This window comes from Acanthochromis polyacanthus, chromosome 9 (assembly GCF_021347895.1).
Source record: "Acanthochromis polyacanthus isolate Apoly-LR-REF ecotype Palm Island chromosome 9, KAUST_Apoly_ChrSc, whole genome shotgun sequence".
Taxonomy (NCBI): Eukaryota; Metazoa; Chordata; class Actinopteri; family Pomacentridae; genus Acanthochromis; species Acanthochromis polyacanthus.
The window spans coordinates 3460440-3487500 of NC_067121.1; the positions used below are offsets into that span (position 1 = coordinate 3460440).

Here is a 27061-nt window from a genome sequence, read left to right on the forward strand (position 1 = left end):
AGATCCAGAAACAGTCCTCCTCACAGCAGAGATCCAGGACCGGTCCTCCTCACAGCAGAGATCCAGGACCGGTCCTCCTCACAGCAGAGATCCAGGACCAGTTCTCCTCACAGAGATCCAGGACCAGTTCTCCTCACAGAGATCCAGGACCAGTTCTCCTCACAGCAGCAGCAGGAGGATGGAGCGTTTGGAGCTGGAGAGGAGGTCCAGGAGGAAGAAGAGGAGGAGGAGGAGCAGAGGTCAGTGGATTTATTATTACTGATAGAAAATCAATCAGAGAAAATCACTGAATGGAAGCATAAACCTGAAAAAAATACAGGATTATTGGATCAACTCAAACGACTGAATAAAGTTTATTTAAATCATGTTAACCAGTTAAACCAACTTTAAGTCATTTTAATCCTCTAGAGGAGAATCGCTGCAACTTCATCTGAAGTAAATTAAATGTTTCCTTAAAGCCAAATCTATAGAATCTGTCATTTATTCGTCTCCCTTCAGTCATTTTACATCAGTTTTGTGTTGTTCTGTTTGTCTTTGGAATAGGTTTTTTTTTTTAAATCAGTTTTGTCATTTTGCATCTCTTTTTCTGTTCTGTGTCTCAGTTTTCTTGCCTGGTTTCTGTTTTTTTGGCATTTCATGTCTCATTTCTTTTCTTTTGTGTCTAAATTTAGGCATTTTGTTTCTCGTTTTCTTGTCTGGGGTCTCATTTTGTCGTTGAGCTTTGGGGAGTTTTGTCTCTTTGTGACATGAAACTAGGATACATCCCATAATACTGATGATCACAGCTGGTTCTAACATGGACTGGAAAGGTTTGGAGCCATTTTGAACCATTTTATTGGAACTTTAGTGAATGTTGAACTGATCTAAGACAGGTTTGGAATCATCTGGACACATTCTGAACCATTTCTGAGACTTTGGACCAAACTGAGTCTTTTCAGATCATTTTTGAGACATTTTTAACAAGTTGTTGTCATTCTGGCCAAGGTTCAAGTCACTTTGGAAAAGCTTTGAGGCATTTTGGACAGATGTTAGGACCTCTGGACACATTAGGAGTCATTCTGGGAAGGACCTGATGCAGTTTGAAGAAGATTTAACCATTTTAGATGATTTTAAGTAACTTTGGACAAACTGAAACAGAAACCTACATCATAGATATTAAACTGTTCACACTAGGATACATCCCATAATACTGATGGTCACCAGGATACATCCCATAATACTGATGATCACCAGGATACATCCCATAATACTGATGGTCACCAGGATACATCCCATAATACTGATGATCACAGCTGGTTCTAGAGGAAATGAACAGAAACCAGATTCAGTGTTCAGACTGAGATCCTGGATGGATTTAAACTCGTATTTACTGGTGGTTATGGGTTTTTTTGACTCGCTTTCGTCATTTTCTGTCTCATTCATGTTGTTTTGTGTCTTTTTCAGACAGTTTTGTCTCCTTTCTGTTGGTTTGAGTCTCATTTGTGTCATGAGCAAAAACTGAAAAACCTCACATCAACACGTCCAACCACTTCTCCAAACATCTAGATGTTACTGGGCTAGAAAGATGTTTCACCGTGCTGAATGGATCTCCAACAACTTGTCAACTTTGTCATCTCATGTGTCTTTGGGACAGTTTTGTCTCTTCGTGGTCGTTTTTTGTCTTGTTTTTGTTGTTTTTTGTGACATTCAGGTCTTTTTGGGACAGTTTTGTCCCCTCTCTTTAGATTTGCGTCTCAGTTTTATCACTTTGCGTCTTGTTTTCTTGTTTTGGTGACAGTTTTACCTCCTCATCCCGGAGATATTTTTCTATCTCATGTCTCCAGACATTTCCTTTCTAATCGGCTCATTATCGATAGAAAGATGTTCCACCAGGCTGAGTGGACCTCCATCAACTTGCTCCTCTGTTCTCTGTTTCTGCTGCATTTATTTTATTCATCCAGTAGCTTTGGTTTTCCTCTCAGTCTCTAGCTGCGTTTCCATTACCCTTAGATATGCGCAAAAAGTAAATAGCGCAATAAAAAACTGGTAATGGAAACACCTGAATTTCGAAAAAGGACTAAAATATCGCTAAAAGTTTTTACGCTCTCATGAGGTGGTTTTTCAGACGCTTCGATATTGAAAAATATTGCAAAAGCGCAATGGAAACACTTTTTGTACGTCACCAGACGTGACGTACCTGGTCACATGACCAGTTCTCTCGGAGTAAACATGGCGCGGTACGTGTGGACAGAAGAGGAGACCGAGACTTTTCTTGCCATTAATCTTGAGAAAAACATCACTGCCATACTAGACAGCAAACAGCAGAGGAATGCAGAGTGTTACAAGGAGATAGAAACAGGTTTTGGGCGTCCATCTTCCTGCAGTGAAATCTCGTGGGATGATATTTTACGAGAGTTACGATGCTTCTGCCCAGAACAACCTTCAATGGAAACACGTTCAAAGCGCAAATATACTTTGTCGAAATTTTAGAAATATCGCTTTTATTTTGCGAAAAACTGTAATGGAAACCCAACTCATGTTGTTGTGTCCTCTTGTTGTTTTATGTCATGTTTGTGTCACTTTGTCGTGTTTGTGTGGCATTCTGTGTCTCCTTTGTGTGTTTTTGTGTCTATTATTGTTATTTTTGTCTTGTGTCTCTTTTGTGTTGTTTTCTAGTGTTTGACGTCTTGATTTTTCCATTTTGTGTCTCATTCAGGTCGTTTTGTGTCTGCTATGTTGTCATTTTTCGTCACATTTCTGTCATTAAGTGTCTCTTTTGGATCAGTTTGTGTTTGCTTTTTGTCATTTCTTTTTCGTGTTGTGTCTCGTTCGTCTTTTTTGACATTTCAGGTCTTTTTGGGAAAGTTTTGTTATCTTTCTGTTGCTATTTGTCACTTTGTTTATCATTTTTGTCATTCTTTGTCTTGTTTTGTCTTTTAACCTTTTTGTCGCTTTGTAACTTTTTGTTTAAATTTTTTTCTCTTTTTTGTTTTGTTTTGTGTTTGTCTCATTTTTGTTGTCTTTTGTGTCGTTTTTGTAATATTTTGTCCTGTTTTTGTTGTTTTTTTGTCCTGTTTTTGTTGTTATTGTTGTTGTTGTTTTGATCCTCCAGTAAATCCTCCATGGTTCAGCTCCAGGTGACTAAATGTTGTGTTCCTTTGTAGACACTCTGTGATCTGGAAGTTGTGATGTGGAAATGATAAACTGAGGATGGATGTTGATGAAACTAAATTTATTTTTTAATATCGGTGTCAGCTGTTTCATAATGATTTGTGAAAAAAAGATCATTCCTGAAATATGAACATTTTTTGGCACTAAAACAAAGGAACCATTAGGAGTTGTGGTTATTTATAGGTTCTTATGCTGTGGTTCTACTGGAGATCAGACTGGGCTGAATGGGGAACCTGAACTAGAATCAGTTTGACTCTACTGGTTTAAATTAATCCACAGTGAATATATTTAATTTCACTCACTTACACACTAAATTATGGCTTAATGCTGAAAGAAACTGATTTATTTTTCAGAAATACCTTCCATGATACATTTTACATCAGTTGAAAGAGTAAAATGTGGTTTATCTGATGCTCTGTTGGAAGCTAAAGTGTTTAAACCATCAGCTGATGTTTTCCTGCATGAATGCTTTGTCTCATCGTGATGCGAGCTCCTCTCATCATAATTACAGTCATCTGAGCAACAGGTCAGCCTTTTAGGATTAATCTGCCATTGTTCTGCACATGTTAATCTTCTAAATGCTGCAGATTACTGCTGCAGCTTTATTCAAAGTGCGCTAAGCTCATTCCACTCTCATTAATAACCCACTGGCCCTTTTTTTTGTTATGGAAGTGTGCCCTGGTTGGAGAATAAATGCCTCCACAAAGTCTCCACTCTCCTCCAATCCTGGTATTTTAGGGCCGATGCACTCAGCTGAAGCTTTAATGCCAGGTGGCATTTCACAAACAGAAGGTGGCATCTTTCTCTCAAATGGCAGACGTCTTGTTTACATCGACGCCCAGCGGGAGGAAAACTCCCAGGAAGTCGACAGCCTTCGGGTTTCTCCAAACAATCCGCCACTCAGCGCAGCGGAGGACAGAAAAGTGACTTCACACCACGTTTAACTGGAATAATTTAGACTGAAATCCTGATGTGTGATGGAGGAAGAAGAAAGAAGCAAAACCAGTGAATGTTCCCAAAGAAACACCAGCAATAAATAAAATATAGAGCTTATAATGAAATGCTCTATAGCTGCAGACTACGATCGAAATATTTAGGATTTTACAGAATCTGCTGCAAAAGTTTGCTTTTAGAGAATTTTTCGATCAGACATGAAGAATAAAGTAAATTTAATAAAATATTACAGTTCTAATTGTGCATTTTGGTGAATTGTTCTGACAATACAACTGTTTGTGTTTGCATCTTTACAACTATTTGGTCTCATTTTCAGTCTGAAAGTTTTATTTGTACTAAAAAAAATGGAAAATGTTGATGTTTATTTACTTAAACCTTCAGATGAATCATAACAGAATAAATCCATCACTGTGATCGTATGGGATCATTTAGATCAAATGTTAAAGTTTTAAACATTATTTTCATGAATATTTTTATGATTTTCTTTAATGTATAGATTAGTGGAAATGCAGGAGAAAAAATTTAAATCAAGATGAAAATGTGTTGGTTTAGTTAAATATTTAAAGTTTTAAACTCTATTTTAATGAGTTGACAGTTTATATTAATTAATATCGTGTGTAATTTAAACTCAAATTTTAGCTTTTAATAATTAATATGTAACTATTAAACTACTACTAATAAATGCTGTCAAATCCAAAAACTTAATCTATGAACTAACTTAAGTTGTAATTTCATTTGAATTTAATTTAAATGTATTCATGTTTATTAAACATTAATTTATATTAAATAAATAAATACATATAAATAAATAAAATCTGTAATTTTGCTGTAATATAAGTAATGAATTATTTTAGAATTTACTGTAGTTTTACTGGAACTGTTTGGCAACTTTATTTAACTGCCATATGTAGAAAAATAAAGCTTTCAGTCTGAACTGATCATGAAATTAGTGCCAATCTGCGTCCAGATGATCTTTATTTATTTATTTTTGTTTGTTTATTGTTGATTTGATGAAGTTGTTTAGAGCTTTTTCAAATCTCCTTCTGTTGGCTTTTTGCTCAGATGAACAAACTGTTATCTGTTGGCTGCAGAAATGATTTGATTGAGCAGCTTTCAGGATTAAGATCCTCCAGCAGCTGCTCGTCGTGCGTTTGCTCATGTCTGGATGTATTTTAGCTCAGCAGCAGTCAGACGGAGTGTTTTATATCAGAGATCAGTCCTCTGATGGTCCAGACCTCAGCAGGACGTTTAACCGAATCCTTCTCTGACATTTGATCTGCTCAGGTCACATTTTCTGCTCCTTTGGACAAATAATCAGGTGAAGCTTCAGTCTTTGAGCTGAACGATTCTTCTGGTGAGTTCAGGTTCACCTGAAACTTTACATCAGGGGTGTCCAACATGAGGCCCGTGGGCCAAAAGCGGTCCTCCAGAGGGTCCAATCCGGCCCTCAAAGTGTAAAAATTCCAGAGAAGACATTAACTGCAGATTGTAAATTAGTAAAACTGTAAATTTAAAATCATTTCTAGACCATGACAAGTTGTTTGGATCATAAATAAAATGCTAGATTGTTCTTTTGTGTATCGTTTTTGTAATATTTGGTCTTGTTTTTGTTGTTTTTGTTGTTTTTATCTGACTTTTGTTGTTTTTTTGTCTATTTTTTGTCGTTTGCAACTTTTTGTCTAGTTTTTTGTCTCGTTTTTGTTTTGCTTCATGTTTTTGTGTGAAGTTGCTGATTTTGGTTGAATTATAGTCTGCTGCTTAAAGAAATAAGGACAACGGTGTATATGAAGGTCTAAAAAAAGGTAATGTGTTATTTAAATTACAGATTTCAACTAAAAGCAGAGAAAAAAGTATTAATCTATATGCTGAATGTAAAAAACAAACAAGAAAAACCAAACTGTCAATACTGTCCACATCAAAGGTGTTTACTTTTATATGCATTGACTATATTTTATGGATAGAAATGGTTAATCATGCATTAATTAAACTTTCAAAGTTAAACAAGAAGCTCTTTAAACTTCAGCAAAAAGCTCGTTTTTCTGTAACTATGTGACCCAGTTCTTGTTTTCTGAAGTTCCTTTAACTGATCTCTGATAGTTTCACACTTTCATAACTTATTAGATTATTTTAAACTAATTATTGAGGTGAAGTTGAACCACTTCCTGTTGAGTTTGATGAAAACACAGCAACAGGACAGTCAGAGATAAACGACAAGTTCATCTGTTAAAGTGGCAGCAGAGACTTTAGAAGGTGAACTGAGTCTGCTTTCATCTCCTCTCCTTATGTTCCATCACTAATAACCGCTGATTTGAAAGCTTTGGAGTCGGAGAGCGGTTTGACGAGAGGATGAACTAAATTTAGAGCTTCATAGAGGAGACGATGTGTGGTGAAATCACAAAGACGCTGCAGACGAAGCAACAAGAAAGCAGAAAGAATCCATTTATTCAGACTAAAGTTCAACTTGCTGGTTCAGACTCACAGTTTGAGTTCCTGCTGATGGAGAAATAAGAAAAACTGGAGAGGCAACTGCACTAAAATAGCCAAATCCAGAGAAAACAACAGAAACTATCTCTGAAAAACTAGTTTTATCTGATTTAAATCAATGAAACTCGATGAAAAAGAACATATTACAGTTCTGTTCCTAAATATGTAAATAAAGCTGTAACGTGAATCACAATATCGATCAGTTCTTCAGAAAAGTCATGAATAAAAATGATCAAAGCCATCTTATAGCGCTGTGTAATGACGCATTCATCCGCTCCACTCATCACTCATCTGAGAGCCGGGTTCTGCTCCAGGTTTCTTCTCTGTTAAAGGGTGTTTTTCTGCCACTGTCTCCTTTGGGCTGCTCTGGGGGTCAGGCATATGGGTTCTGTAAAGCGTCTTCAGACAATTTGACTGTAATTGATGCTATATAAATAAAATTGAATTGAATTGAATTGAATTGAATCAACTAGTTCCACATAACCAGTTCTAATGGAACGATGAAACGCTGTAGGTTGAGGACGAGTAAACCGAGGACCTCCTGATTTTATACTGAGTGACTACAGTATTAAACATAACAAAAATACTGTATTATCATCTTATTAAGCACTGATAGTAACAGTAAAACTGTAACATCCTGCATACTGAACATGTGTCTAAAGCCACCAACACAGCTCAGCAACATCGTCTCATTTAGCTTGAAGAGCTCGAGTCCAGCAAACTTCAACTCAAACACACGAGCTCTGATTGGAGGACATTAACCTCCACAGAAGTCTTTGTCATGGTGCCGGTTGCTGCTAAACTCCCACAATGCTCTCTGCCTTAACTGTAGTCTGAGTGACGCCTCCTCTGGTCTCTACAGGATTAAACAGAAAGAGGCTCCACCTGGTGGAACAACCAGGAACTACAGCTGATCTACATTTACTGACATCATGCAGAGAACATGGGTTTACTACATCTTAGTGTTACTGATGACAGAAACATCCCATCCGTGTTGCTACGTGTTAGCGCTGGATGTCTAACTAGCAAATTCATTCCCAACATGTTCTCCTCAGTGATAATAAGTCATAGTTGTGTGTTTGGAGCTGAGTTTTGAGGATTTGGTTCCCTAATACCCAAAAAATTCAGTTTTTACAGCGTTAAGATTAAGCAAAGACGGCTTGAGTAAAGTTAGTGTTTTAGAGGAAGCGTTTGGACCGTGATATCTGCTGTAGCAGCAGGAGCCACGGCTTTTACAACGTTCCAGATGAAAAGCTGAGAGTCATTCATCGTCCTGCAGCTGCTTCCATTCAGTTTGCTTCTCTAATCACCATCTTCCTGTGTTTGTGGGTGTTAGCGTGGGGTGGAGACGTGTGTTTGTGAACACACGTGTGAAAAGGTGTGAACGTTTGAACATGAAGCTGCCGTCAGCAGTTTCCTTTAAAGCTTCCCATACAGCAGCACATTTCCTCAGCCGTCAGATAGAACGGAGAGCTGGAAGATTTACTGCTTCATCCTGAAACCTTTAGTTTGAATCTCCTGCTAAAACCGTTTAAAAAGAGCCACAGTCTTCAGTAGATGGGTTCTATCTGAAATTAAAATTTACCCTCTAACACTACATTTACCCTCTAATACTACATTTACCCTCTAATATTACATTTATCCTCTAATACTACATTTATCCTCTAATACTACATTTATCCTCTAATACTACATTTATCCTCTAATACTACATTTATCCTCTAATACTACATTTACCCTCTAATACTACATTTACCCTCTAATATTACATTTATCCTCTAATATTACATTTATCCTCTAACACTACATTTATCCTCTAACACTACATTTATCCTCTAGTACCACATTTACCCTCTAGTACTACATTTATCCTCTAACACTACATTTACCCTCTAATATTACATTTATCCTCTAATACTACATTTATCCTCTAACACTACATTTACCCTCTAATATTACATTTATCCTCTAACACTACATTTATCCTCTAGTACCACATTTACCCTCTAATACTACATTTATCCTCTAACACTACATTTATCCTCTAGTACCACATTTACCCTCTAATACTACATTTATCCTCTAACACTACATTTACCCTCTAGTACTACATTTACCCTCTAGTACTACATTTATCCTCTAACACTACATTTACCCTCTAATATTACATTTATCCTCTAATACTACATTTATCCTCTAATACTACATTTACCCTCTAATACTACATTTATCCTCTAATACTACATTTACCCTCTAGTACTACATTTACCCTCTAGTACTACATTTATCCTCTAACACTACATTTATCCTCTAGTACCACATTTACCCTCTAATATTACATTTATCCTCTAGTACTACATTTATCCTCTAACACTACATTTACCCTCTAATATTACATTTATCCTCTAGTACTACATTTATCCTCTAGTACCACATTTACCCTCTAGTACTACATTTATCCTCTAACACTACATTTATCCTCTAGTACCACATTTACCCTCTAGTACTACATTTATCCTCTAACACTACATTTACCCTCTAGTACTACATTTATCCTCTAACACTACATTTACCCTCTAATACTACATTTACCCTGTAATACTACATTTACCCTGTAATACTACATTTACCCTCTAATACTACATTTATCCTCTAATACTACATTTACCCTCTAATACTACATTTACCCTCTAACACTACATTTACCCTCTAATACTACATTTACCTTCTGATACTACATTTACCTTCTGATACTACATTTACCCTCTAATACTACATTTACCCTCTAACACTACATTTACCCTCTAGTACTACATTTATCCTCTAATACTACATTTACCCTCTAATACTACATTTATCCTCTAATACTACATTTACCCTCTAATACTACATTTATCCTCTAATACTACATTTACCCTCTAATACTACATTTATCCTCTAACACTACATTTATCCTCTAGTACCACATTTACCCTCTAGTACTACATTTATCCTCTAACACTACATTTACCCTCTAATATTACATTTATCCTCTAATACTACATTTATCCTCTAACACTACATTTACCCTCTAATATTACATTTATCCTCTAACACTACATTTATCCTCTAGTACCACATTTACCCTCTAATACTACATTTATCCTCTAACACTACATTTATCCTCTAGTACCACATTTACCCTCTAATACTACATTTATCCTCTAACACTACATTTACCCTCTAGTACTACATTTACCCTCTAGTACTACATTTATCCTCTAACACTACATTTACCCTCTAATATTACATTTATCCTCTAATACTACATTTATCCTCTAATACTACATTTACCCTCTAATACTACATTTATCCTCTAATACTACATTTACCCTCTAGTACTACATTTACCCTCTAGTACTACATTTACCCTCTAGTACTACATTTATCCTCTAACACTACATTTACCCTCTAATATTACATTTATCCTCTAATACTACATTTATCCTCTAGTACCACATTTACCCTCTAATACTACATTTACCCTCTAATACTACATTTATCCTCTAACACTACATTTATCCTCTAGTACCACATTTACCCTCTAATACTACATTTATCCTCTAGTACTACATTTATCCTCTAACACTACATTTACCCTCTAATATTACATTTATCCTCTAGTACTACATTTATCCTCTAGTACCACATTTACCCTCTAATACTACATTTACCCTCTAATACTACATTTACCCTCTAGTACTACATTTATCCTCTAACACTACATTTATCCTCTAGTACCACATTTACCCTGTAATACTACATTTACCCTGTAATACTACATTTACCCTGTAATACTACATTTACCCTCTAATACTACATTTATCCTCTAATACTACATTTACCCTCTAATACTACATTTACCCTCTAATACTACATTTACCCTCTAACACTACATTTACCCTCTAATACTACATTTACCTTCTGATACTACATTTACCCTCTAGTACTACATTTACCCTCTAACACTACATTTACCCTCTAGTACTACATTTACCCTCTAACACTACATTTACCCTCTAACACTACATTTACCCTCTAGTACTACATTTACCCTCTAACACTACATTTACCCTCTAATACTACATTTATCCTCTAATACTACATTTACCCTCTAATACTACATTTACCCTCTAATACTACATTTACCCTCTAATACTACATTTACCCTCTAACACTACATTTACCCTCTAGTACTACATTTACCCTCTAACACTACATTTACCCTCTAGTACTACATTTACCCTCTAGTACTACATTTACCCTCTGACACTACATTTATACAGGGCTCCATTGGAGCTTTTCCACCTACAGAACATTAAGTAACTGACTGTAGGCAGAAATTAACTTTTTTCTTCTTCCTTTTTTAAAAATTATAATCTTAATGTACCTCAACGATGTATTTAGTTGGATAACAGTACTGAGATTAAACTTTAGGTTCCACAGCATCAGCTGCATTTATCTCAGGATAACGAGGTCTTTGTCTGATGAGGTGTGAGAACAGATCAGATGAAATGAGAGAATAACAATCCAAACATCTCCACTGACTGAGGCGGTCGATGGAGAACCAAGTCCAGAAAGTTTCTGTATTTCTTCGCCCTTGAGGAAAGACGGTCGACGTTACGAGGAAATGAAACCACTTCACATTAATTCTGCTCAGCAAATGAGATTATCCACAGCTGTCAGATGCTTCCCCCCACCATGCCTAATTTCATTATTCTATTAAATAAGGTTCATTAACGGAGGCTGGCTGGAGAAACTTTAAACACATGAAGCCCAGGGAGATTCCTGCTCTCATTTAGCTCCTCAGCTCTGGTCTTCTGGCTCCAAGCGACAACTTACATCAGGTTTTTGTGCTTCATGTGATGAATTTACAACAGAGGATGAAACACGTAGAAAGAAACCACAATCCATCCAAAAAAAGAAAAAGAAACCACAATCCATCCAAAAAAAGAAAAAGAAACCACAATCCATCCAAAAAAAGAAAAGAAAAAAAAAGAAACCACAATCCATCGTCCCTGCGTAGGTCCAGGTCCTACTAGCAGCAACGTAAGGATGAGTCTCCTTATTTCTGATTATATGAAGGCTTAGAAGCAGAACGGTCTAACACACTTTCTGTGGTTCTGGAGAAAAATGGGCTCAAAGTTTAGTGTTTTCCAGAATGATCTAATATTCCACTGTAACGCTGTGTTTGGGTTGTTGGTCTGACCACTCTGACAATAAAATCTACACCAGAAAACATTACAGGAATTATACAAAACTCATTCTGGATTGGTGGTGGATGAGACCACTCTGCTTCTATTTCCATCATTCTGTCTTTAAATACCAAAAATAAGACTTAAATACCAGAAATAAGACTTAAATAAAGTCACCTGCTCAGTCTGTGTCGTTTCAAACACCTTTTTCCTGCTTCACATACAAACTAAAGTTCTGTGGAATATTCTGGTAGAATTTTGAGAATTTTTCTATTTTCACTCTCTACTGACCCCTTTAACGGTTTAATATCTGCAGACATAAAACATTAAAATCAGATGAAGATACGTACCGAATAGCTTCCAGCAGCGATTCTTTTTGTTGTTTTTTTTCTGTTTCAAACTCTGATAATTGGTGACATTTTGGTGGGATTTGTTTTTCAGAGCATAATGTAATGTTGTTTTTCTGTTTATATTTAAAATATCAGATACTGTTTATAAGAACTAATTTAATGTGATCTCTGTATTTTTACAAAGCTTTTTGCTGCTTGTTTTCTTTATAAAACTGATTTTTTAATTATTTTAAATACTCCAGAATGTGTCTGAAGGCAGCTCTTGCACTGAAACACACATCTGTAATTATGGTCTTCACAGTGAATAAGGAGGCGTCTTTAAACTGCACATTAATGTGAATGCAGGATGTTTACAGGATCATAAATGCTGGTGCAGCTCATATTTCTGTGTTTATGTTGGAATCTAACTGGGACTAAACGAGGTCAGTTCCGGGTTCAGCTGTTGTCTATAAACATGTTTGGCCTAAAAAGAAAAGAAAAGATGAAGTCTGAACATAAAAGAAGGAACTGTGGGTTTAAAGCAGAATTTACAGAACCAAACGGAGCAGACGTTCCTCCAGTTAAAACTTTCTTTGTGTAAAAATGAACGTTGGATCGTTGCAGTGTTTTAAAAAGTTGAAAATATCTGTGCAACATAAACGTCTGCAGACACAAAGATGCACAAATGAGTCTTTATTGTTGAGCTGCAGGTCTTTATCCTCCAGATAAACCAACTCCTAAAGAAATCTGTGAGAACAAGTCCTGATGGCTGGTCAGCTGGTCCAAATGGAAACATCCACCTGCCAACATGTCCGACTTTAAAAAACAATCCTAAAGTTACTCTTCACACCTTCTGACGTGATTCTGATGTTTCATCAGGTAGCAGCAGTTTGGAGGTCAAAGAGAACCAGGATGACGACGTCCTACGGAGGTTTCATCCATCAGCTTTTTGCACATCGTTCTCTCTGAAGAGGAAGCTGGTGGACGGAAAGGACCGGCTGCTCTCCCAAAGCCAGCCGGCTGGGAAGAGGTCCTCCTGGGCCGTGACCCAGAAGAACGCTGTGGTGCAGCTGAACGAGCTGCGACCGGGTCTGCGCTACGAGATCACGTCCAGGACCGGCCCGCTGCACGCCCCGGTCTTCTCTGTAGGGGTGGAGGTCAACGGGCTCCACTTCGAGGGCCGAGGACCAACCAAGAAGAAGGCCAAGCTGAGGGCTGCCGAGCTGGCCCTCCAGTCCTTCATCCAGTTCCCCAACGCCTCCCAGGCTCAGGCCTCCATGGAGAGCTTCACCAGCACAGATAGCCTGGATTTTACAGCAGATAGCCTGGATTTTACAGCAGATAAACTGGATTTTACAGCAGATAACCTGGATTTTACAGCAGATAAACTAGATTTTACAGCAGATAAACTGGATTTTGAACCATCGCTGTTGCAAAGCTGTGACCTCCTGCAGTGCAGCGCTGCCAAACATCAGGTCTTCTCCAGCAGTTACAGCTGCACACGACTCGTCCAACTCAGGTTGGACTTGCTTTCCTCAGCGACTCCTAAAAGACGAGCTGTCAGCGCCTCATTTTTCCAACCCCTGAGTCCGGTGGTGCTGCTCGGCCGGCTGCGACCGGGACTCAGGTACATGTGTCTGACGGAGAGGCTCCACGGCCGGCCGGCGAGGAGCTTCGTGATGGTGCTGAGGCTGGAGGGGAGGGTGTTTGAAGGCTGCGGTCACAGTAAGAGGCTGGCCAAGGCTCAGGCAGCAGCAGCCGCCCTGCAGGATCTCTACAGCATCAGTCTGGGACCAGAGAGGAAGCTACCGGGCCTCCAGGACAGCAGCACCAAAAACCAGCTACCTCAGGTGAGTCTGGATTCTGTCTCACATCACTCTACAGCCCACAGATCAGACAAAATGTAGTAAAGTTGGATGCACCACCATGCTTCACGGTGGACATGGAGTGTTTGTGATGATGCTCAGTGTTTCGTGTTCACCAAACACATGGTCTGGTCTGATGTCCAAAAAGCTCATTTTTTGTCTCATCAGACCAAAGAACCTTCTTCCTTTGACCTTGGAGTCTCCACATGCTTCTGGGTGAATTCCAGGTGAGCTTTGATCATCCATAAAGCTCTGACTGGTGTAGAAGTCCCATCTAAGCCACTGAAGCTTTTAACTGCTTCAGAGGAGTCATGGTTGTCTTGGTGGCCTCCTTCTCTGGTCTTCTTCTTGCCTGGTCTCAGTTTGTGAGGACGTCCTGCTCTAGTCAGATTTAAACAAGCTGCCATACTTCTTCTTTTTCTCAGTGATGGATTTAAGTGAACTCTGGGATGTCCAGCGAGTTGTAAATCTTTCTGTAGCCATCTTCTCACTTATACCTTTCGATAATATTTTCTTGGAGTGTTCTTTAGTCTTCATGTTACTGATGAACCAGAGACTGGACCTTCCAGATACAGAAAGTGTTTTTTTACTACAACACAATACACATTAACTGTATGCCAAGCGGCCATGAATTAATAAAACATTCACAAAAAGAGACAAACTTATCACAACAATAGAAATACAAACCAAAGACAAAATGATGCAAAAACTATTATGAAGCAAAGCAAAAAAATCATGACAAGATGCAGAATAACCCCAAAGACAAAGACGTGGAGCTGGATGCTGCAGCTGCTAACAGAAACGTGTTCTCTGCTCCTTTATTCTGCACCGTGATGAAGATGATGATAAACTCTCTGATGAAGGCTGCAGGTCTGAATGAACACATGAATCAGAAAAGGCTCTGGAGCCTCAGATGTGTTTAAAACAACTGAAATATGGATGAAATCATGAAAGATGAATGTCGTGACAAAGCTGCACTGAGGAAATCTGTTTCTCCTGCAAACAAACACCTGGGGCCTGTTTCACGAAGCAGGTTCACTGAAAACTCTGAGTTTGTTAACCCTGAAATGAGGGAAACTCAGAGTTTTCTATCTCAGAGAAGATCAACTCAGAGTTGAGGATGAAACTCAGAGTTTCTTGAACCTGCTTCGTGAAATAGGCCCCTGATCAGTGTTTCACATCATGTAGAGACGTGACATTTAAAAAACACGAGTTCACCAGAGACACACACATGTTCACATGTTAAAGTCAGGAGGATGAAACAACCACAGAGAGACACAAAACAACCACAAAGAGACACAAAACAACCACAAAGAGACAAAAAAACCACAGAGAGACACAAAACAACCACAAAGAGACAAAAAAACACAAAGAGACACAAAACAACCACAAAGAGACACAAAACAACCACAGAGAGACACGAAAAAACCACAGAGAGACAAAAAAACACAAAGAGACACAAAACAGCTACAAAGAGACACAAAACAACCACAAAGAGACACAAAACAGCTACAAAGAGACACAAAACAACCACAAAGAGACACAAAACAGCTACAAAGAGACACAAAACAACCACAAAGAGACACAAAACTACAACAAAGAGACACAAAACAGCTACAAAGAGACACAAAACAACCACAAAGAGACACAAAACAACCACAGAGAGACACAAAACAACCACAGAGAGACACAAAACAACCACAAAGAGACAAAAAACACAAAGAGACACAAAACAACCACAAAGAGACACAAAACAACCACAAAGAGACACAAAACAACCACAAAGAGACACAAAACAGCTACAAAGAGACACAAAACAACCACAAAGAGACACAAAACAACCACAGAGAGACACAAAACAACCACAAAGAGACAAAAAACACAAAGAGACACAAAACAACCACAAAGAGACAAAAAACACAAAGAGACACAAAACAGCTACAAAGAGACACAAAACAACCACAAAGAGACACAAAACAACCACAAAGAGACACAAAACAGCTACAAAGAGACACAAAACAACCACAAAGAGACACAAAACAACCACAGAGACACAAAACAGCTACAAAGAGACACAAAACAACCACAAAGAGACACAAAACCAAAAACAGACACAAAACAACCAAAAACAGACACAAAACAACCACAAATTATGACAAATCCACCACACAGAGGAATAAAACCACCACATAGAGACACAAAACAATCACAAAGAGACACAAAATAACCACAAATTGTGATAAAACCACAAAGAGACACAAAAAGAGACATAAAACTACAAAAAGCCACAAACAATCACGCAACAAAAGACTAAATATGTTGGATGGACGTTTTCATTTTACTTCTCTTTTTGGTCACTTTGAATATTTTTGTTTTCTTTAAAGAATTTCCTTTGGGGGTAAAATAATGAAATTATATTTTGTCTGTTGTTTTTTGTGGTGATCTTTGTGACTGGTGTTATTGCTGACCAGCGGCTGACTGAGGCGTCCTTCACATGTTAAACTCAGACACTTCTTCATGCCTTCATGTCTTCATGGTGCTGCACATCAACATGGCCGCCGTGTCCGGAGGCCGGACGGCGTCCTGATCTGCAGCATCCAAACTGCTTCATTATGTCTCCCACAGTCGTCATCGCCTACTTTCACTGTCACGCTCTATGAAGACATGAAAGATTTTGTTGTTCAAATATGCAGGAGACAGCAGAGGAGGACAGACATGCAGACGCTTTATTGAACCCTGAGGGACATGAAGAGGATCTGAATCTGTTTCAGTCTGCAGAAGGCTTCAGCGATCAGCTCTCCTTCAGCAGCATTAATGAACATTATTACAGCACATTAGGGATGAAGGAGGAGCAGCAGCAGTGTGAAGAGCACCACGATCCCACTGATAATTGTTTAACACACTCATTAAACACGACCTTGTGCCACCGTCATCCAAAACTGGGCGTCGCTGCAAAAACCAAGTGAAGATGAACCTTTCACGTCTCTGTTACAGCCAGTCTGTGACTCATTGGAATCTTTTTTATGACTGGAATGTTGCTATTTGTGGTCATTTCACTTCTCAGGCCATTTTGCATATTTTTATGGTCATTTGCATCTTTTTGTAATTGGTTTGATTCGATCTGTTTCCTTTGGTGATCAGTTTGTATTTTATTCATGTTATTGGTAGTTTAGTATCAGACACAAAACAACCACAAAGAGACACAAAACAACCATGAAGACACACAAAACAACCATAAAGAGACACAAAACAACCACAGAGAGACACAAAACAACCACAAAGAGACACAAAACAGCTACAAAGAGACACAAAAAACAACAAAAAAACACAAAACAACCACAGAGAGACACAAAACAACCACAAAGAGACACAAAAAACAACAAAAAAACACAAAACAACCACAAAGAGACACAAAACAACCACAAAGAGACACAAAACAGCTACAAAGAGACACAAAAAACAACAAAAAAACACAAAACAACCACAGAGAGACACAAAACAACCACAAAGAGACACAAAAAACAACAAAAAAACACAAAACAACCACAAAGAGACACAAAACAACCACAAAAACACAAAACAATCACAAAGAGACACAAAGCAACAACAACATGAAACAACCACAAAGAGACACAAAACAACAACAAAAACATGAAACAACCACAAAGAGACACAAAACAACAACAAAAACATGAAACAACCACAAAGAGACACAAAACAACCACAAAGACTCACAGATTTCATCTTGTAAAGCCTCTAGAACCAGCTTTAGCCTGTTGATGTCGACATTTAGATAGAAGAGTATCAGCACACTGGTTTTGTTTAGAGAGTTGTTCCTGTTGTGTGTTTCTGCTGGCTAATGTCAGGTTAAAACCAGTGCAGTGTCACGTTTCTGCAGCCACAAAAACCCTGGAGCTTTAACAAATACTAACATTCAGGAGTGTTTTAGAAAATCAAGAAAAGCAGTAGTTAGAACGGGCCTTACTTCCCCCTAAGTAAAGGAAATATTGAGCAACAATGGAAATAAACTGATTAGAAGATGAGTTTCAGACTATTATTAACCACGCCTGACGTACGTCAGCGGGGTTACTGCGTTCGCTTCGGTATCTGGCTGGCTGGGTAAGTATGTATGTATGTGTGTATGTGGCTATGTCCGGTCAGATATCTCTGCAAGCGCTGAAGTCAGGATAATCAAACTTGGCACTGAAGATCAGTCTAAGGTCCCCTGCTCAGTTGTGGAGTTAGAGGTCAGCAGATCAAGTAGGAAGGGATATACATAGGATGATAAAAATTGATACAGAGTATCATGCATGGGCGTGGTTCTGCCCTCTACTGAGAGCTCGTCTAGTTGTCCACTGCTCTCTTTTCTATGAAATCCATGTTAGTCATGACAACAAAGCGAAATACAACAATCACCACCTCACAACAGACTCCATTCTGCTGCTAATTCACGTAAATAAACCATAGAAGAAGCATCAAGTCTGATAATCTGTGTTGAGGAAAACGCTATGTAATTATGCAGCAGCTGTCTGAATAAAAGGCTGAAAATAGACAGTTTTATTGAACTCTCACCAGCTGAAGCAGTCCAGATTAAACATCATGATGTCCAATCAACCTGCTCAGGAATGACAGAAACTGAATTCTCCTTCATTTTAGGTTTCCACAGACACAGAAGCTACCATCACATTATTAACTGAAGACCGTTTACGCCCTCCAGAGGTGGACAGGAATGTGTTTCTGCCTCCTCAGCTCCTCTGACTTCGTCTCCATCTTTGTTGTCCTGCAGTTCTTCTCAGACTCCATCTTCCACCTGGTGACAGAGAAGTTCAGGGAGCTGACCGACGGACGGTTCTCTACCTCCAGCGCCCGACACAAAGTTCTGGCCGGGATCGTGATGACCAGAGGTGAGGTCAAGACCAACACAGACTCACAGAGGAAACAGAAACAGACTCACTGATGTTAAAAGGCTCAAATAATAAAGTTGTCCCGTCAGTGTCAGGGATGCCAGAGACTGGAAAATGTTTGGAAGTCTACAGATTGGCATAAAATGACCACAAAGAGGCACAAAACAACCACAACATGACGTAAAATAACCACAAAAGGATAAAGATACAACTTCACAGTCACACAGGCAACTACAATCTGACATAAAATGACCACAAAATGACATAAAACAACCACAAAATGATAAAGATACAGTGGGTACAATAAGTATTTGAACACCCTGTGATTTTGCAAGTTCTCCCACTTAGAAATCATGGAGGGGTCTGAAATTTTCATCGTAGGTGCATGTCCACTGTGAGAGACATAATCTAAAAAAAATATCCAGAAATCACAGTGTATGATTTTTAACAATTTATTTGTATGATACTGCTGCAAATAAGTATTTGAACACCTGAGAAAATCAATGTTAATATTTGGTACAGTAGCCTTTGTTTGCAATCACAGAGGTCAAACGTTTCTTGTCATCTTTCACCAGGTTTGCACAAACTGCAGCAGGGATGTTGCCCCACTCCTCCACTCAGATCTTCTCTAGATCAGTCAGGTTGCTGGGCTGTTGCTGAGAAACACAGAGTTTGAGCTCCCTCCAAAGATTTTCTATTAGGTTTAGGTCTACAACGACAATTAGACATAAAACAACTATAAAGTGATAAAGAAGAGCTGCAATGAGACACAAAACACCAACAAAGACACAAAACAACCACAAAGAGACACTAAATAACTTCAGATTGCCGCTCGTTGACTTTTTCCTGAGAAATTCTCCGTTTTCCTTCCGTTTGTGTTTCAGGCTTGGACCTCCGATCGGCCAGCGTCGTGTCTTTGGCCACCGGGACCAAATGTGTGGACTGTGGACGGCAGGAGGACGACGTCGGCTGGACGCTCAGCGACTGTCACGCTGAAACCGTCAGCCGGAGGGCGCTGGTTCGATTCCTGTACAGTCAGCTGGAGCTGCTGATGCGGTACGTCCACAGTTCCTGTTTTCCATCCTGAAAAATGTCCTTTTGTCCAGTTTAGGTGTGAATTTTGCCCTAGTAAACTCTGTTTTGTCCAGTTTTTTGTGTGGATTATGCCAAACATTATATTCTGAGTGGTTTGGGGCAGATTTGGCCTCTAAAAACTAAATTTTGTCTTGTTTCCATTTAAATTTGTGTCTTTAAGATTTCACTCTTTGAGTTTTTGGGTGAATTTTGCCCTTAAGCATGATATTGTCCATTTTTAAAATGAAATTTGGCTTCAAAAGTTGGATTTTGACTTAATCAAGATCATACTGTCTGTTTTTAGCTGATATTTATCATCTTTTGTCTACTTTCCAAGTGGATTTCACCCCCAAAATGTATTTCGCTGTTTGTTTTTCTCTGGAATCCGGCATTTTGTTAAGTTTTTAAAATATTATCCCATTTACTGGTCACACAGAGGATTCATTTCTGTCTAGATTTCAGACATCTTTAAAAATCATGTGACCTAGTTTTTAGATGGATTTTGGCCTTTATAATGTGACTTTATCCAGTTTTCTGGGGGAACTTGCCTTTTAAAGTGTTTTATTGTTCAGGTTTTTGATGGAACCGACACTAAAAATGTCATTCTCATACTTTATTTAAATCACGACTCATTCATTTATTCTGACTTGTGATTTTTTTGATGACAAACCAACTTTATTGTCCTTTTGTTTCCTGTTTCCTGCAGTAAGCCGGCAGACGGCCAGGAGTCGTCCATCTTTGTACCAAATAAAAGCTGCAGCGGTGTCTTCCGGCTGTGGGACGGTATCCTCTTCCACATGTTCGTCAGCTCGTCGCCGTGTGGAGACGCTCGACTCAACTGTCCCTACGAGAACATCGGTTCATGTGAGGAAACTCTCAGACGGTCACAGTGAAGCTGATAGTCTGATAAAAACTGACACCAGATCAGTTTAAATCCATCCAGGCCTCATAGTCTGAACACTAAACCTGGTTTCTGTTCATTTTCTAAACTTCTAGCATCAGTAATACGAGATGTATCACAGTTTCAGATAAAATTGTCCCAAAGACACGTAAAAAACGATCAAGATGTCACTAAACGACACACAAAATGGCACAAAACAACAAAAACAAGACATGAAATGGCTAAATCTAGACACAAAGCAAAAAAGATTGACAAAGTCACGTGAAGCAAGACAAATGAAACACGAAACAAATAAAGTAAGAAGCAAAATTACTAATGCAACCACCAAAATGACTATAATGAGAAAAAAACTGTCTAAAAGATGGACAAAACAACAAAAACAACACAAAACTGATGCAATATGACTGAAGGGAGACAAAAAAGGACAAAGATGAGCAGAAAACAAGAAAGAACAGAAAAAAAACTAGAAAAACAGACACAAAATGACAAAAATATCTGTTTGTCATCCACCCAAGTGTCACAGTCTGAACACTGAATCTGGTTCATTTCCTATAAACATTCACCTTTAACGAGTTACAGCAAAGATCTTTTTACTGATATTTTGACACTTAACTCATTCCAGACTTTTCTCCACATCATGAACGGTGTCTCCAGATTATCCTGGTGTCTTCTTCCATCTTCTCTAATAGTTCTGACCAACCTCCTACCAACATTAAAGTTTATCCACAATCACCTTTTAGAGTTTATCTGGTGGATTATCAGAAACAGAAACACATCCAGAGAACCAATGATTGGTTCTAGGACTCTAAACTGTTCACACTAGGATACATCCCATAATACTGATGATCACCAGGATACATCCCATAATACTGATGATCACAGCTGGTTCAAGAGGAAATGAACAGAAACCAGATCCAGTGTTCAGACTGAGATCCTGGATTGATTTAAACTGATCTGGTGTCAGTTTTTACCAGAAGTCAGGTGTGTTTCTCCTCCTAAATGTCATGGTTCTATCTGCTGGACTGATGAAGTTCTGAGGCTCAGAAATGATGGAAAAAGTCCATTAAAAAGTGATAAACCTGGACCCACCTCTATGGACTTCAAGGACCTGGAATGTTCTAAGTGAGACTAAACTTAAAGACTGGAAGCAGGAAAGGAGAACGTCTCCTGGAGAAAGTTCTAGAGTAGACCTACAGACAACTGGAGAAAGTTCTAGAGTAGACCTACCGACAACCGAAGAAAGTTCTAGAGTAGACCTACCGACAACCGGAAAAAGTTCTAGAGTAGACCTACCGACAACCGGAAAAAGTTCTTGAGTAGACCTACCGACAGCCGGAGAAAGTTCTAGAGTAGACCTACCGACAACTGGAGAAAGTTCTAGAGTAGACCTAAAGACAACTGGAGAAAGTTCTAGAGTAGACCTACTGACAACCGGAGAAAGTTCTAGAGTAGACCTACCGACAACCGGAGAAAGTTCTAGAGTAGACCTACCGACAACCGGAGAAAGTTCTAGAGTAGACCTACCGACAACTGGAGAAAGTTCTAGAGTCTACTGTAGAACTTTCTCCAGGGGATGTTCTCCTTTATGGACTTCAGGGACCTGGAACTCTGGAAATATTCCCAATATGAAGGTAGAACTCAGATCATTGATAAAGTTACTGGAGATGAAGAACCAGATGTTCTGAGGAAGTTCTGGTTTGATTTCATTTATAACGATGTGTCTGAACCTTCATCAGTTGTCTCCTTTCAGATCCCAGCAGAAAGTTTCGTTTCCACCTCAGGAAGAAGGTGAACGGAGGCGAGGGGACGCTGCCCGTCTCGACCAATCAGAGATGGGACGGGCTGTCGCCGGGTAAATCTCTCGTCTCCATGTCCTGCACTGACAAAATGGCAAAGTGAGTTTAATCTGAGAAGTTTTCATTTGACTGAAACTCCTCGAATCTCTCAGAGTTTAAATTCTAGCAGATAAAATGAGACGAGTTTGGTTTAGTTTGAACGATCAGAAAAGACAAACTGCATCCGTCACCTGGTGTAGACACCGTAAACATGTTCTGGCTAGTTTAGGGTAGATTTTCATTAAAAAATAGAATGCTGTCTTGGTTATTTTACTATTAAGACGTAACTTAATCTAGTCTGAGGCTGGATTTATTCTGTTTTGTCTTGTTTTATGGTGGATTCTGTCTTTAAAATGCCTCTCTGTTTACTTTTCAAGCGGATTTGGAACTTTTTGAGCCATTTTAAAGTTTTAGTTAAATTTTGCAGGTCTATTTTACACCTAAAATGTAATTTATTCTATTTTGGGATAGATTTTGCACTGTAAAATGTAATTTTTAATTTCATTTTTTTTGCATTACAATGTTTTACCCTTAAAATGAAAGTTGTTCTAGTTTAGGGGGATTTTGGCCTTCAAAATATTATTTTGTCTACTTCTAGTGTGGATTCTGCCTTTAAAGGTGTTATGTTGGTGAATTTTTTGGATTTATTTTATCTGTAAAATGGAATTTGATCTTTGTGTTTTGGAGAGTTTGCCCTGATAAACACTACTTTGTAGGTGTTGCTACTGATATAAGAACTCTGTCCTGGTTGGTTCCAGTTTGCTTTTTCTGAGCTCTGGTTGGAGGTCATTAACCACCACAGAAGTCTTTGTCATGGTGCCCATTGCTGCAAAATTTCTCCTACAGAGCATCAAGAAACAGCAGAAATTAGTTTAAATGAGCAACTTAGCTGTTAGGAAGACACACCAGGTGCACTTTAAGTCAGTGTAAGGAGCACCCCGTGAACTTTCTGTAACTTTATAGATTCAAATGAACAAAAAATGTAATTTTTTCTGTAATAGATACACAATTAAATACCATCAGATTGGATCAGGAGCAAATAATCTTGAGCTTTAGCTCCTTTTCTTTAGATGTGTAAAATATGAAACCTCAGAAGTCTGAATCTGTGTTTTTAAATCTGTCATCTGCAGCTTCAACTGCTTATTTCACTCATGAGAGAATAAAAACATCATTTATGTATTTACTTATTTGTTTATTCACTAACCTTTATTGAACCAGGGAGTCCAGGCTCAGACAGGCAGCAGCAAATAGAAAACACAGCTACAGTTAAAACACAATTAATACGCCAGCAAAAAGCAAATAGAATTAGTTTACAGGAAAATTGTGAAAACATGGCATGTTGTGGCCTCAAGAACTCACAGTTTAGATTTAAAGGTGGAGTTAACTCGGTTAGTTTCTGGTCTTTCTGTGACATCTTCCATGCAGAATAAACAAATGTTCTGACCCAGTTCAGTACGAACACATGGAACAGACAGAAAAGAAAAGCAGCTTTTTTCCACTGATAGATAACATTAAATGAAGGATAAATCCAGTGTGGACATAGTTAATGTGGTAAATGACTATTGTAGCTGGAAACGGCTGATTTTAATGGAATATCTCCACTCCTGTGTTCTAATGCTACATTGTGTTAGCTAATGGTGTTAAAGGCTCATTGATGATTAGAAAACCCTTGTACAGTTGTTAGCACATGAACAAAAGTGGGCGTTCTCATGGAAACAGTGACCAGAGGTGTGGCTGCAGTAGTCCAGGTGTTGGATCCTTAAAGCAGAACGTCTGTTACCGAGGTAACAAACGTGGTTTTCCTGTTTGTGTGGACAGGTGGAGCGTCGTGGGCCTGCAGGGTTCCCTCCTGTCTCACCTGGTGGAGCCGGTTTACCTGCACAGCCTGACCGTGGGAACGCTCAGTCACACCGGTCACCTGTCCAGAGCCATGAGGCGCCGCCTGGCCACCGTCAAACACCTGCCGTTCCCCTACCGACGGAGAGCGCTGCTGCTCGGCTGTAGGTCCACGAGCAGACAGAAAACACTCCTACAAATACCTGTTTACAGCGTGTGACTGAATGTTTGAACAGTTTGCAGGTGACTTCCTGGTTGTTTACCTGTCCAGGTGACTCCAGAGCCTAAAGGCTGTACACATGACAGACGGAGTTCTGCTTATTTACGTTTTCAAACTGCATTTTTAAAGCTGAAAAAATGTCAAAACTTGGAGTATTTTAACAGAAAAGTGAAGCTTGTAGGAGAGAATCGTTTAAAAATGTGTAAATATGACAGAAGGTTTGCTTAATTATCATTAAAACATTATTGTGACTGTAAGTGCATCAATAACTAACAGTTCAACAAAATGTCTCTTATTTCCAACAGTGAACCAGCTGTTGGTTCATTTCTCAAACATTTTTATACTGTAGAAATACTCTCAAATAAGAGTATAAGTGTGAGTGTAACTGTTAAATACCAGAAAATATCCTATTTTTCATTATAGATACACCTTTAAATTAGAGCAGATGTTGTCTTTTTTACTGTTGATATTTATTGATTTCTTTTCAAATTCTGAGGAAATTAAGAGAACAAAAACATTAAAAAAATAAAGACAAGGTAAAGAGCTGTCGGCACGTTGTGTTATTTACATACATTTTATAATAATGATACTGAGGATATACCACTGAATAAGATCAAAAGTATCATTTTTACAATAGATGCACCCATAAATAACAGCAAAGCCCCATTTTTAATTAGAATTATACCATTAAATAACAATAAAATGCTTTTTTTAGACAAATAATAGGAATTTCCGATACGTTTTAGCCATTTTGGGATATTTCTATTTTGGACTATTTTTTTCTCGCTGAATCAGAAGACAGGATCAGAGAAAGTGTAAATTCCAACACCACAGTGAGCCTCTGTCTCCACCAGGTCTGAGCAGCAGGGAGGTCCGTCCAGCAGGGAAGCCGGCCAGCGTCAGCCTCAACTGGAGCTGTGGAGACGGAGGCCTGGAGGAGGTCAGCAGCTCCACGGGGAGGAGGACGGACTCAGGCACGCCGTCACGACTCTGCAGCCGCTCAGCGTTCATCCGCTGGCTGAAGCTCCAGCAGCAGGCGAGTCGTTTAAAACACAGCTCAGACATCAGTCAGCTGGATCTGTGTCTGCAGCAGCGGCGGCGCAGCGACTTCCAATCGCTGGGCCGTTTACAATCGTCGTTAACACGCTAGCGTTAACGTCGTTACCATTAACAAGCTATCGTTAACATTTTTACCATCGCGCGGGAGTATCAGCGACAATAAAGTGTTCAAACTTGAAATGAAATCGGCGGAAATCCGCGGCTCCGCGGTAAATTCCCATCCCTGGAAAAAAAGCGGAATTCCGCGAATTCGCGGAAAAATCACATCCCTGTAAATGTCATGATTCTATCTGCTGGACTGATGAAGTTCTGAAAAAGTCCATTAAAAGGTAATAAATGTGGACCCACCTCTATGGAACTCTGAAATATTCCAGTATGAAGGTAGAACTCTGATCAGCGATGAAGCTGCTGCAGATGAAGAACCAGATGTTCTGACTTTTTCATATTTGGTTGATTTCTATGGAATCAACACAGATCAAATTTAAGAAACACAAAATACATCACAAACTCTTACTAAAGGAATTTGTTTGTTCTTGTAGAATGTATTTTTTGTTTTAAATCAGATGAACTTTAATAACCACGGTGATCAAAGAATGCTGGAAAACCAGCGCAAAACTCTGATCATCTGAAAAACATTTGTTTCCACCATAAACTGATGCAGAAGAAGCAGGAAACTGTGAAAAAAAACTTGTGCAGAATCCAGGAAATGAGTGTTGAAAATGTGCTGGTGGAGGATCTCAGACCACCGAGTTCCTGTTCCATCTGCACCATGCTGCTGTGTTCAGTCTGACAAGCACTAAATACTGCAGCCTCTCTCTTTGAATAGCCCCAAACACTCGGATTTGCGTGTTGTTTTCCTGCCTGATCATGTTTCTGCTCTTCTCTCTCAGGTAAACGGTTCTCTGTCGGACGCTGAAGCTGCTCTGGCTTCATGTTCTGCCTCTAAGATGTCTGCTGGACGCTACCAGAGGGCCATGCAGCGGTTCAGCAGCGCTCTGCAGGCCGGCGGTCTGGGAACCTGGCTCAGGAAACCTCCAGCGCTCCACAACTTCAGCATGTGAACCACGGCTGAATGTGGAAGGAAGCTCATGGAGGGTTTTATTTACAGATCAAGTCGTTGGTCCATCCAGTCGTAGCCAACAGAGACCATGTTTAATGATAGTTTATCCATGTAAAGAAAGTCTCTGCTGATTGTAGAGACAGTAAAGTTTATTTC

The 27061-nt window shown here is 39.0% G+C and overlaps 1 protein-coding gene across 1 annotated transcript; it reads left to right on the forward strand.

Moving 5' to 3' along the window:
* On the forward strand, positions 1-27021 carry LOC110965269 (double-stranded RNA-specific editase B2-like). The gene is made up of 9 exons (XM_051953645.1): positions 1-239; positions 13031-14001; positions 18803-18920; positions 19805-19976; positions 20701-20858; positions 22646-22790; positions 24549-24730; positions 25641-25822; positions 26736-27021. Exons 1-9 carry the CDS (start codon positions 179-181, stop codon positions 26904-26906), a joined length of 2160 nt encoding a protein of 719 aa, XP_051809605.1. The 5' UTR covers positions 1-178; the 3' UTR covers positions 26907-27021.
* Positions 27022-27061: the final 40 nt, after the last annotated feature.

Bases quoted from the DNA above. Each gene is read 5' to 3' on its own strand.
- LOC110965269 (XM_051953645.1), top strand. From the start codon at position 179: ATGGAGCGTTTGGAGCTGGAGAGGAGGTCCAGGAGGAAGAAGAGGAGG. The intron at 14,002-18,802 runs GTGAGTCTGGAT...GTTGTCCTGCAG, and splicing joins CCAAAAACCAGCTACCTCAG to TTCTTCTCAGACTCCATCTT. The intron at 19,977-20,700 runs GTACGTCCACAG...TGTTTCCTGCAG, and splicing joins CAGCTGGAGCTGCTGATGCG to TAAGCCGGCAGACGGCCAGG.